The sequence below is a fragment of the Tachysurus fulvidraco genome, chromosome 6, assembly GCF_022655615.1.
Source record: "Tachysurus fulvidraco isolate hzauxx_2018 chromosome 6, HZAU_PFXX_2.0, whole genome shotgun sequence".
Taxonomy (NCBI): domain Eukaryota; kingdom Metazoa; phylum Chordata; class Actinopteri; order Siluriformes; family Bagridae; genus Tachysurus; species Tachysurus fulvidraco.
Window position 1 is genome coordinate 6,476,410 of NC_062523.1, and position 12,500 is coordinate 6,488,909.

The 12,500-nt window shown below is 37.4% G+C and overlaps 1 protein-coding gene across 1 annotated transcript in view; it reads left to right on the top strand.

Moving 5' to 3' along the window:
- The window catches only part of itga4 (integrin alpha 4), a 42,965-nt gene that overhangs the window by 15,427 nt on the left and 15,038 nt on the right, over positions 1–12,500 (top strand). Inside the window, exons 10-15 of the mRNA XM_027162576.2 lie at positions 555–663; positions 3,151–3,245; positions 5,015–5,105; positions 6,822–6,867; positions 6,995–7,149; positions 9,177–9,340. Of these exons, the coding sequence (XP_027018377.1) occupies positions 555–663; positions 3,151–3,245; positions 5,015–5,105; positions 6,822–6,867; positions 6,995–7,149; positions 9,177–9,340 (660 nt within the window). The remainder of the gene's footprint in view (positions 1–554; positions 664–3,150; positions 3,246–5,014; positions 5,106–6,821; positions 6,868–6,994; positions 7,150–9,176; positions 9,341–12,500) is intronic.

Below are 12,500 nucleotides of genomic sequence, written 5' to 3' on the forward strand. Positions count from 1 at the left end.
TTTTCCCAGATCTGCATGGAAGTTCATTTTTATATATGCGGTTATCATATTTTCCAGTAGGCCATCCTTAATTCCAAAGCCACTGTGAGCTTCTTTGTGTGCGCCATAAAGACCACAGGACTTTGTGGACTTGAGTCTCTCTCTGTGTGTATGTGTGTGTGTGTGTGTGTGTGTGTGTGTGTGTGTGTGTGTGTGTGTGTGTGTGTGTGTGTGTGTGTGTGTGTGTGTGTGTGTGTGAGAGAGAATCTCACCAATTTTTTTTTTTTTTTGTAAATGTTATCTCCCTATACGACTATTCGATATCTGCCGTATTCTCTCAGACGTGTTGCTCAGTATGTTATGAACAGCTCCATAAATATCCTTAACAGCCTCATGGGTGATTAGATACAATTCCACACACACACACACACACACACACACACACACACACACACACACACACACACACACACACACACACACACTTATCTCCATATGTCTTAATTGACAGATTATTAGTCATAAATCAGTTAAAAATGGCGTTAAGTATTTTTCATATTTATTTTCATACCCAGGTGAACATGAGAGAAGCAGAGTTCATGCTCCTTGGCAGCGATTCGTACGCAGCTCGTTTCGGTGCGAGCATCGCCGACCTCGGGGACATCGATGATGACGGGTATTCAGGTAACACACGCGGTTTGAAATACAGTAAATAATCTTTGATTAATTAGTCGTTTGAATGTAGATGTATAAAACTGGACATGAACCCAAAGTTAAGCTTCGCGTTAGTTCTGGCAGGCCACGTCGTCAAGCGTGCATCAGCTGTTAATCAGCAGTCCAACAATCCGGTTACGTCATCCTTATTACCCGTGTTCGTTGTACCAGTTTATGTCTTAAATCTCCACTTATTTACTCTCTCTCTCCCTCTCTCTAATTATTTAATTCTTTATTTATCCAAAAAACTCTATGCATGATCAATGGTTCTGTTATGGTGGGGGTCTATTCTATTTTCTAGTGCTGCTCTCCCCGCTCGGTCCATGCATGCGCACGGACGGGCGCGTGGATTCCTGCCCCGAACAGAACCATACCACCAACACTAACTGCATGCTATCATCTAATAAATTCTCATTTGACAAAGTGGTCCTGACGGAACTGGAGGTTTCTGGATGGTTTCTGCTTTGTGATGGATGACCAGAATCGCTGGGTTGTAATGTTGGCACTGTAAGCTACGCTCACAAAGCTAGCTTGACCGTACTAGCTTGTCAGAGTAAACAAACACATTCAGGCATAAATACGACATTAAACCAGCTTCTGATTAAAGATGGCTATTTTGCCAGCTAGCTAGATGTAGCGACACTACAAATAACACCGTTCTATAAAGATTATTTGTGAGAAATAAAAACGAAAAGGGACAATATGACTACTCTCTAATATGAGTGCTCTCGTGTCTCAGAGCTGATTGAGATTGATACCAATCTTCAGCATGGGAACAGACCAGCATCAGGAAATGATTCAGATGTGCTAAAATAGAAAAGAAATTTTATTCTATTTTTTGTCGTTACTTATGATTAAATCCATGAGGTAATTCTTTCAACTCCTTTTCTGTTACATTTTTTGGAGAATTAATTTCAAAGAGCATTTTTCTCTCTTGTCTTTAGTTGCACATGTTTTTCTTCCCATATGCTGATGCTAATCTTTAAGGCTGATGTTAGTCTTTAAGGTGGTTTTCTACATTTCACTTCAACACTTTCTGATTTCATTTATATGAAGTTTTGACGCTCTGAAGGAACTGTGTGTGTTTGTGCGAGTCAAAACCGCAACTGTGCTCTAGATTATAACCAGGATATTCATTTTGTGCTGAAATATTTATGTGTACTGTATCTATATGACCAATAATCTGTTCTTGTAGGTAGGATCTTAAATTCTAGGTAGGTTATTTTTCAAAATATCCTTCTACATCCTGTATGTATCCTTCTCCGAGACAGCGATTTTTGTCGGACGCAGGTGGAGAAAAGTGAAAAATGTAGCTGAAAGAACGTAGCCTGAGCTTCCAAATCTGTACTTTAATACAGTACCAATTTATATTACATTCATTTCGATTAGAAATTTGAGATGTATCACTAACGAGTAAGTCAGAAGAGCCCGAAGAAACTCCCTGAGACGATGTGACGAAAAAACCTTAAGAGGAATTGTGTTCGAAATGGTTCGAATGTGCAAATTCAAAACTGTTCATGTCAGTTGCAGTCGAGAGAGAGAGAGAGAGAGAGAGAGAGAGAGAGAGAGAGAGAGAGAGAGAGAGAGAGAGAAGGGGAATGAGATAAACGGGTGCAGAAAGAGAGGGAGAGAAAGAGAGAGCGAGAGAGAGAGAGAGAGAGGGAGAGAGAGGGAGAGAGAGAGAGAGAGAGAGAGAGAGAAGAGAAGGTGGAATGATATAACATTGCATAAATATATTGAACTAGAAATATAGATCTATATATATATAATTAATATAATTTTGAATTATATAAACTTTTTTCATAAATATATATAAATATGATGATATAATATATTATAGATATATATATAGATAGAGAGAGAGAGAGAGAGAGAGAGAGAGAGAGAGAGAAAGAATCAAACGGGTGCAGATAGTGAGGGGGAGAGGGGAAAGAGACAAACGGGTGCAGAGAGAGAAAGAGAGATTTAGAAAGAGAGAGAGAAGGGGGAATGAGACAAATGGGTGCAGAGAGAGAGAGAGAGAGATATATAAAAAGATTAAATAAAAACATGTTATAGATATATATCTTTATATATATACACATACATAGATAGATATATATAGATAGAATGATATAATATATAGATATATATATAATACAACATGACTAATAGATATATAAATATATATAATATACAATACATACATATATATATATATATATATATATAGATATATATACATATATATATACATCATACATATATATATATATACAATATACATACATATATATATATAATATATATATATATATATAATATATATATGATATATATATATATATATATATATATATATATATAAATATATAGATATATAGAGAGAGAGAGAGAGAGAAACACAGAATATTAGTTATGCTTACAAAACGCAGTCATGTTAGTCGTGTAATTAACACTTCTTGGATTGTTTTACAGACGTGGCCATCGGTGCTCCACAGGAAGAAGACCTGCGTGGTGCTATTTATATCTACAATGGGAGAAAGAGTGGTATAACCTCCAGCTTCTCACAAGTACGTCCACAGCCTGCTGTTTACACTCACACTCTACGTTTCATTTCCTGTTACATGCAAAATCCTCAGAACGTCTCAACCTTTAATTTCCCTCTAACTGCTTCAGCTCTGTGTCTACACTCGGGTCCGAAGGTCTGTGTGCGCACCCAGGAATCTTTAGTACATTTCATTTCGGTATCGAGCACAAACATTACTTCACTTTAAAAACGATGACTGCGTAAGAGCTACATGATATAGAGCAAAGAATCATTTGGTCTTATCATTTTACCAGACATCAAACACCAACGAACTAACGAACACTCATTTTTAGCTCAAATGAATCGTCTTTGTGGATCACAAGCCCTGTTTCTTCATCTGTTCGACCTCAGGTTATTATTCTTATGGTTTCCATTGTAACAACCATAAGACATGTAGGACAAGTGTGTGACAATCTAAATCCAGTAGCATCAAAATAAATTTCAAATCCTGACCATGCCACAGAATCTTCGGTACCCAGATCATCCACGTGCCTATGCTCTCTGGGGAGGCGGGGCTTACTCTTATCTCAGCCAATCACAAGCCAGTCACAGCCCTCAGTGAGCTCGCATATATGGACGGCGCATTCCCTTTGAGTGTGGGACTCTGCCATGTGATGCTGCGGTTGACTGGTTTTATGTGTCTTGGAAAAAAGCAGACACAGGGCTGTCAAGTGTCATGCATTGAGAGTGACAGTCACGCATTTTGGTCTTTCATCACGCTCTCTCGCCACACATTGTATTTCTCACGCAGAAAAACTTTTTGACTATTTATCATATACTTAATAAGCCGCAGCGCCCAAAATGTATCAGTCCGCACCGCTGTCTCTATGGAACCGGGCAGGAATCAAGCGCGTCTCCCCTGGAGGTCTTAGTCGAGCCTGACACTTATCAGCCAATCAAAAAAAAAGAGGCTACATAATAACCAATCAGAAAATAGCACTACTGTATCTGGGTAAGATTTAACACAACAACCAATAAAAAGAAAGAACATATTCATTAGAGAGGGTATTTTCGATGGCCGGTTTAAACAAAACCTCAACACGAAACAGCTCGTGTCACGCTTACCTTTCTTCAAAACTTGAAAGCCCTGCAGACGTTGTGTTAAATGTCACCAGCCCTAGTTGGTAGCGGTCATTTGATAGGGAAGAACTGGCTTGTGTAAGATTTTAGAAATAGTTTTACGTTTCAACCTTTTAGCATTCAGAGATAAAGCTGTAACTTTACCTGCTTTATTTCCACACCATTACATGTAAATATAAAAAAGTATATATTGGCAAATTGATATGGATTATGACAAGTACCATGCATCGGGAAAATAGTCCTCTGTGGTGTGGCGTTTTATTCCTAACTGACTAAATGAAATGAATTTAGATACTAAAGCATGGAAATGTTTAGGACATGGATTTATATCTGCATAATGAAACATTCTGTAATGAAATACATGAAATCACGCAGCGAGTGATTCAGCGTGTTGATGAGAAGTGAAGAGAAGGCATTAATCCTGAAACGGAAATGTTCCAGTTGTGTAGAAATGTTTTTCGTCAATAATTTATGGAGATAATTTATTCAGAACTATTTCTATTTCTGTAGTTACACTGTTAACATGCTATAGGAAGAAAAGCCTAATTGGTTAACTGTGTGTGTGTGTGTGCATATGTGTGTGTGTGTGTGTGTGTGTGTGTGTGTGTGTGTGTGTGTGTGTGTGTGTGTGTGTGTGTGTGTGTGTGTGTGTGTGTTTTTCTGACCCATTAGAGGATAACAAGCTCGATCCTCGGCCACAGCCTCAGCATGTTCGGACAGTCCATTTCCGGAGGCATCGATATCGATGGAAACGGTTACCCAGGTAACGCCTTTCCTCAAGAATGACGTATCCCTTTTTTTCTATCAGAAGGGAAGTGAAAGAAGCAATACGAAAAGAGACGACATGACACGACATGAGAGAATGCCCTGATTTCAGTGTCAAAAGGTTGGGGTTAGGGTGAGGGTTAGATTAGATAGCTAATAAAATAGCATATACGCAAACAGCACCTGAGGTAAAGCACCTGAATTAAAGCACCTGAACGTCACCTTTATCTCTTAGACAGCTAAAGTCAAAAGGTTTGTGTGCACCATGACTTTCATGATCAAATGTCAAAACAACTACACGACCTTATTTCATATTCCTGTAATCTCAGTTGATTTCGTTTATTATTCTCCCCCTGTTCCTGATAGCAGATTCCTAATTAGCACATAAATGTATTTAAAATCATAATCTGTCTCGAATGATTCTGGCATGTAGATCTAAATTTCAACAAATGGTACGATGACAAAGCATCGTAATGCCGTTCTCTCAAGGCATTTCTTAGATACATGACATGGATTGCTAACAATTTCCCAACAACACTGTAGTCTTTTTTTTTGCATTTTTAATTTAAATTGTTCAGTACTTTATTTATAAATGTATATAAATGTATTTGTTAATATAAGAATTAAGTATTAAATAGAAATATGTTATAATAACAATTACAAAATAATAATAATTTAATATGAAAAATAAATGCTAAATATAAATAATACTTAAAAACAAAAAAAAAGTAATAAATAAACATGAGTCAGCCAATCAGCCTTCTACAAGCAAAGCGAGCATGAACCTTTAGTAATTTAGGTACAATTTACAGCACAGTACATGTAGGATAGAAACAATAACTGTTCTGTTTCATTTGGGAAAATTAGCCTAATACACAAAACACTGTAGTCTTTATTTTTTTGCATTTTTTAAATTGTTCAGTACTTTATTTATAAATGTATATAAATGTATTTGTTAATATAAAAATTAAGTATTAAATAGAAACATGTTATAATAATAATAATATAATTTAAATAATAATAATTTAATATGAAATATAAATGCTAAATAATAAATAATACTTAAAAACAAAAAAAGTAATATCAAAATTAGAAGAAATGTTAGCTTGAAAACATTCTAATAATTGTTATAATTGTATTTTTATTTCATATCTGTAAAACAAATAAATTTAAATTTATTTTATTTTATTTATTTATTTACAGGAATTCAGTAACTCGGTTGAATCAGTGGTATCTTTGGATGTCGTGACATAATTATAATCATGCTATAATATTATATTATCATATTGTCCAATGCTATGTGTTTAACTGAGTCAGAAATCCTTCTTACTGTGTGTACTTTAAAGTCTGAATACGTCCAAAGATGAAAATCGAGGATGTTACAGTACATTTAAAGATTTCCTCCTGACTCGGGTGCAGGAGCTTCACAGCCACTTTGGCAGCCGGGAGCTGATTTACAAACTGAATTGTTTAGTCTCATGTCTGTTTCTTTATAGCGCATAATTATCTGACAACTTGATCAAAGTGTGACATTCGCTGTGTGAGGAATCGCACTTAACTAGCGATGTTTCAGACGCCTCAGGAGGACGGTTTTCACCACCGTGTTTGTTAATCTGGTTTTTGGAAACAACACCATCACTTCTATGATACTGCATCATCCTCAGTTTCTTTATCATTTCTGGTTTTTTAAATAAATTCTCTCTTTCTTATTTAGACGTAGCAGTGGGGGCTTTTCTGTCCGATGCTGCAATGCTGATCCGGTGAGAGCGACCACCGATTCTGACCTAACACTGTTCACACACGTATAGTTGTGTTCTATCTCTGCTGCTGTCTGTCATTAAAAACTTCCCGATTGTGATATATATGGGTTTTGTTATTCGTCTTTAGGACTCGTCCGGTGGTGACGGTGGAGGCGTCCTTGTTTCTGCCGGACAGCGTGAATCGCTCGGTTGCCTCTTGCATTGAAAACGATCTTCCTGCTGTTTGTGTGGAGGTCAACGTGTGCTTCATGGTCCAGGGAAAAGCAATACCTGGACTTATAGGTGAGCCCTGCTTGCTTTCAATTCATCTGTATATTTTAGACTGATTTTGATCAGACTCGACTCTGAAAAAGAAAGAGGAAAATAATAAATAAACCCAAAATAAGATTCAACTGAGAGCAACAGGTGTAAAAGGCATGACTGGAGGTTATTATTGCAGGGATTGAAACCGGATCTCTGCCATAAACTCGATCAGATTAGACTTAAAAGTAGGGATTCAGTATGTGCACTGCTTTTATTTAACAAAAAAAAATCTAAAACAAAGTCTAAAACAAAGGGGGGCACGGTGGCTTAGTGGTTAGCACGTTCGCCTCACACCTCCAGGGTTGGGGGTTCGATTCCCGCCTCCGCCTTGTGTGTGTGGAGTTTGCATGTTCTCCTCGTGCATCGGAGGTTTCCTCTGGGTACTCCGGTTTCCTCCCCCGATCCAAAGACATGCATGGTTGTTTGATTGGCTTCTCTGGAAAATTGTCCGTTAGCAAAAAAAAGTTAGCAAACTCATTAGGAAAGTGTGTGGCATCACAGATGAGGGAATAACACAGTGTTACCTGAATAAACCACTTGTCAGGCCCCCCTGGTGATCTGACAGGAACCTGTCTCAGTAACCTCACTGTACCAGTCAGCCTCACTGTACCGTATTAAATCTTGGTGTTTTTATTTTTTAATCTAAAAGAGTTCAAAACTATACGATGAAGTCTGCAAGAAGCTGTATGTACTGTATGTGAAAGCGACACCCTCTATATGGTACATACAGTATCTTATCAGGGGTTTGCTGAGAGAAAAAGTCAGTTACTCAGACTCAGGCCACAAGTCCTTATCTCTCCTCCACATCCCTCACACAGCACCAACCGTTACAATTGTGTGTGTGTGTGTGTGTGTGTGTGTGTGTGTGTGTGTGTGTGTGTGTGTGTGTGTGTGTGTGTGTGTGTGATGTCAAGGCTTGTCTTTGCTGTTGGTATGTTGTATGGTTGAACAAAGGAAAACATGGCCGACGACACCGGCCTCGACTCAGACTGCCGTCTTACAGAGATCTGATCTGGATGTTGAAACTTCCTGGTGGGGTTACAGAAAGAGACAGACATAAGCTAGGTCAATGGTTACACGTGTGGGAAGTAGAAACAATAGGTTTCACTTCCACCCTCTAATAGAGCTGGCAAATATTAGCTGTTTATGAAGAAGAGCATCTCCGAGAGCAGAAATGGGTTTCATATCAGCATTTACTTGGAAGATAGAAACATCTGTGTGGAAAACAAACCGTTTTTGCTTGTTGGAACATTTCTATGAATTTATGTATTGGTTCTATCAGGATAGGAAAAGACATACTGAGGTAAAACACAAAACTTTTCAGGTCCACTTTTCATGTAAGCTTCATATTAATCACCACCGTGTAGTCTGACAAGTCAAAGACATACAATGGTGAAAGAATTTTTCTGGCTTTAGTAAAAAAAAAAAAAAAAGAGTTTATTAGCTTCCATTTATGGCATTTAGCAAACGCTAAACTGAGCAGTTGAGGTTAACAAACCTTGCTCAAGGTCCCAGGCATGGAAGATTGCTGGCCCTATGAGTTGTAGTCACAAGCTTCCAATCCAGCATGTGTTTTGTTAACACGAACGTACTATAGGAATCTGAAGAAATAACCAAAAATGAATGCAAAAAAAATCCTTCTTTGCTACAACGAGGTATTAGTAATAGTAAACATTCCAAGAGATGAGCAGAACATTATTAGTATTGTTTAAGTCCTTTAAAACACCATCTGTGTCCGTTTGAGCTTCGAGATCGTTTTCTTTTTCTTTTTCTCGAAAAACATGAGTCAGCCAATCAGCCTTCTACAAGCAAAGCGAGCATGAACCTTTAGTAATTTAGGTACAATATACAGCACAGTACATGTAGGATAGAAACAATAACTGTTCTGTTTCATTTGGGAAAATTAGCCTAATACACAAACCTGTATTTATTACACGGGTTATGCTACATGCTACTTTTAATCAATTATTATTATTTTTTTATTTCTCACCACTTTCCTTCCTCAGAGCTGAAGTACAACCTCAGTGCAGACATAACACACAGGGAAAATTTTCCATCTCGCTTCTACTTCAATAATGCACAAGGAACCGGCATGTCCAACGTCACGACGGGTCTCGTCAGAGCCAAACACGGACAGATGATCTGCAGCAAGCATGAAGCCTTCATGAGGGTAAGAAGATGACAGGGTTTATTTACAATAACAGCACGTTATTCCTTTTAATCCTCAGCAATTTGTCAACCATTCTTTTTTTTATTAATGAAAGAAAAGCTGGTCATACTTTATCTGTTTTTACTTATATTTAATGATGTCGAATGTCTGAGAAACAGAGCAGCTCCTGTGTAACAGCTAGAAATAGAAGTTCCTCTGTTTTTCTTGAAAGTCAATAAATAAAAGTGCATCTTATTACTGAGAATGTACAAACCACATAGTCCTCACCCCTGATGCCTTTCTACACATTACCAGTGTTGTAATGTAACGGAGTACAAATACTAAGTACAAATACTTAAGTAGAAATGTCACGTATCTGTACTTTACTTCGCTATTTAAATTTATGTAAACTTTCACTTTTACTCCACTACATTTCCTAGATAAAATGTAAACTTTTACTCCGTTATATTTCCACTAAGCATCTTCGTTACTCGTTACTACAAAATAAAATCAGAAGAAATGTGTGTGACTGCAATAAGGGAGGTTTGGCGAGTCACTGCTCCTAGATTACATTACGCACGTCCGTGCGCGCTACGGAGAAGCTCAGGTACGCGCAGCGTGCACGCGCGGTCAGAGCTGTTTATCTATAACGTTAATCGGCGGAAAGCCGCAAAGACGGCAACCAAAAGTAGTGAAATGTCACTATTCTTATTACCAGAGTTGTAGCACAAACAAAATATTAATGCAAACAATCCATTCAATACTAAATAAAAATAACATTTATTGATTTGGTCTTTGTGAATATTAATTTATTAATGACTGCATTCATTGGACACACAGTTTGTACAGAATGCACACATACATGAACTGATCTGATCCAAGACTGACATCATTACATCATGCATAAAATTTTGGTGTCCACTTTTGCCATTTTAAATAACACCATAACTTTTGGCTTACTATGTGGTCATATAATATATAATATAAAACTCTTCTTCTTTTAAATTCTCACTGAGGGCTAAAACCCCTAAAGATGAAACCCTAGAACTGCCCCTGGTCTTATGCCTCCGGAAATTCACTGAAATTTTACTTTTTATTTTTACTTCAAATACTTAAGTCCATTAAATATCAGAAAATGACTTTTGATACTTAAGTACAGTAAATATCAGATAATTTAAGACTTTTACTTGAGTAATATTCTAAAAGGTGACTTTCACTTCTACCAAAGTCTTTTTCTAGTGCGATACTTGTACTTTTACTCAAGTATTGCTTTCTAATACTTTATACAACACTGACACATTAAACAGATTTTTTTGTTTATTAAATAACAAAATACACGTAATTGGTTTATTATTAGTCCTCGGCCATCTGATATACAAATCTCTTTATAGGTGTTTTTATTCACGTTTGTTTCTCTTTTTTTAGTGCCGTATGTTTCCAGGAGCTTTTTTATAGACCTTATATTTCCAGGGATATTTTTTCACCGTTCGGGGATTTTCAACAACGTTTCTTGTTACTTTGCAGTTTTTTGGCAGATGGTCTTATCCAGATCAACTTACATTTTATCCATTTTTATTTTAAATAGAACCGAGGGTTACGGGCCTGACCCAGGGGCCAAGCAGTAGCTGCTTAGTGAACCTGGGATTTGTATTTCCAGGGACCTACTGTATACTTCTAGGGCCCTATGTTACCAGTTATCTTTTATAAGGATCCTGTGTTTCCAAGGCCCTTTTTAAGGGACCTGTGTTTACATATCCATTTTATGGGGACCTTTATTTCCAGGGACCTTTTTGCATCCTTGTGATTCCAGGGCACATTGTTTCTAGGGCCACTTTTTTTTTTTTAATCATATCTTAAGGTTCACGTCTGTCTTATGTATAAAAGTATACAGATTCTTTAGGATTAAATGTTCAGTAAGCAAACTGTAAATTTAACTTATAGGTCAATTAATTACAGAAAGTAAAAATAATCTGCTGTTATTTTCCACAGGAGGTTTTTTTTTACCTTGAGTGTTTCTGCTAACTAGAAGCCTTCAGGTCTGTCCTACAGCCTGATTATTAATAAGAGCTTATTCCAGAACACTGTCTGTTTTCACATGCTGCGTATTTATTTATTTATTTATTTATTTATTTATTTATTTATTTATTTATTTATTTATTTATTCTTTTAATAAACTAGGTTTTCTTTGTGTCTCTTTTTTTTATTTGTTAAAATGATGACATTAGTACATTCCTGGGCTTTGTGCTGACACTTTTTTAGCACAATATGTAAAAGTGCTACATAAACAGGTAGTACTTGATGTAAGTCTAAGTTTAGCATAAGCTACTTCCTGGAAATTTCCCCATCTGTGCAATATGCAGTGCTTCCTTGCAAGGAAGTTTCCAGATGAGTTTGGTGCATCACGTCAGAATGCTGATTCAGTTCTGCTGCATTAAACCCAAGTGATGAACAGAATGAGTGGCAGAGAAGATAGATGCTGGGTAACTCTGTGTGTGATTGTGTGTGTGTGTGTGTGTGTGTGTGTGTGTGTGTGTGTGTGTGTGTGTGTGTGTGTGTGTGTGTGTGTGTGAGCAGTCCAGGTGTTCAGCGAAGCCTCTCTGGACTCTGTAATCAGGTGTTTCTGCTTCTTCTCGCGGTTTACAAAGTAATTAATGGAAGCCGAAGCGATGTCGATAGCAGCGATGCTCATAAACAAATGTGCAATTTCTCTCTCAAGTGCATTTTCAATGCTTCATAAATAACCAAGACACTCGCAGCAGATGGAGTGAAGACAACTGCACATCACAATGCACACACACACTGCATACACATCTCACACATAGTGTGAAGCACACCCTAAAACGTCGGCTAGAGCAGCTTGCTCCTCCACTGCCCGGACTGGGTGTGGCTGCTTTGTGTCCTCAAACACACAACCTTTTATTAGAAATGACTTTGTTTTTTTTACGCCTGCTTCGTCCGCCCGACGAATCTGCTGACTCGCTGACTTGTTTTTTTTTTGTTTGGTTTCACCTTCATATCTAATTCGTGTACACATTCGCGTGTCTGTGTTCATGCAGGCCATGTATTTTTCTCTGGGTTCTCTGGTTTCCACTCAGCTCACAAAAACATTCCAGTATGTGGACTGGCTTATTGTGTGTGAGTGTGTAATATGGTGTGTGTGTGTGTAATATGGTGTGTGTGT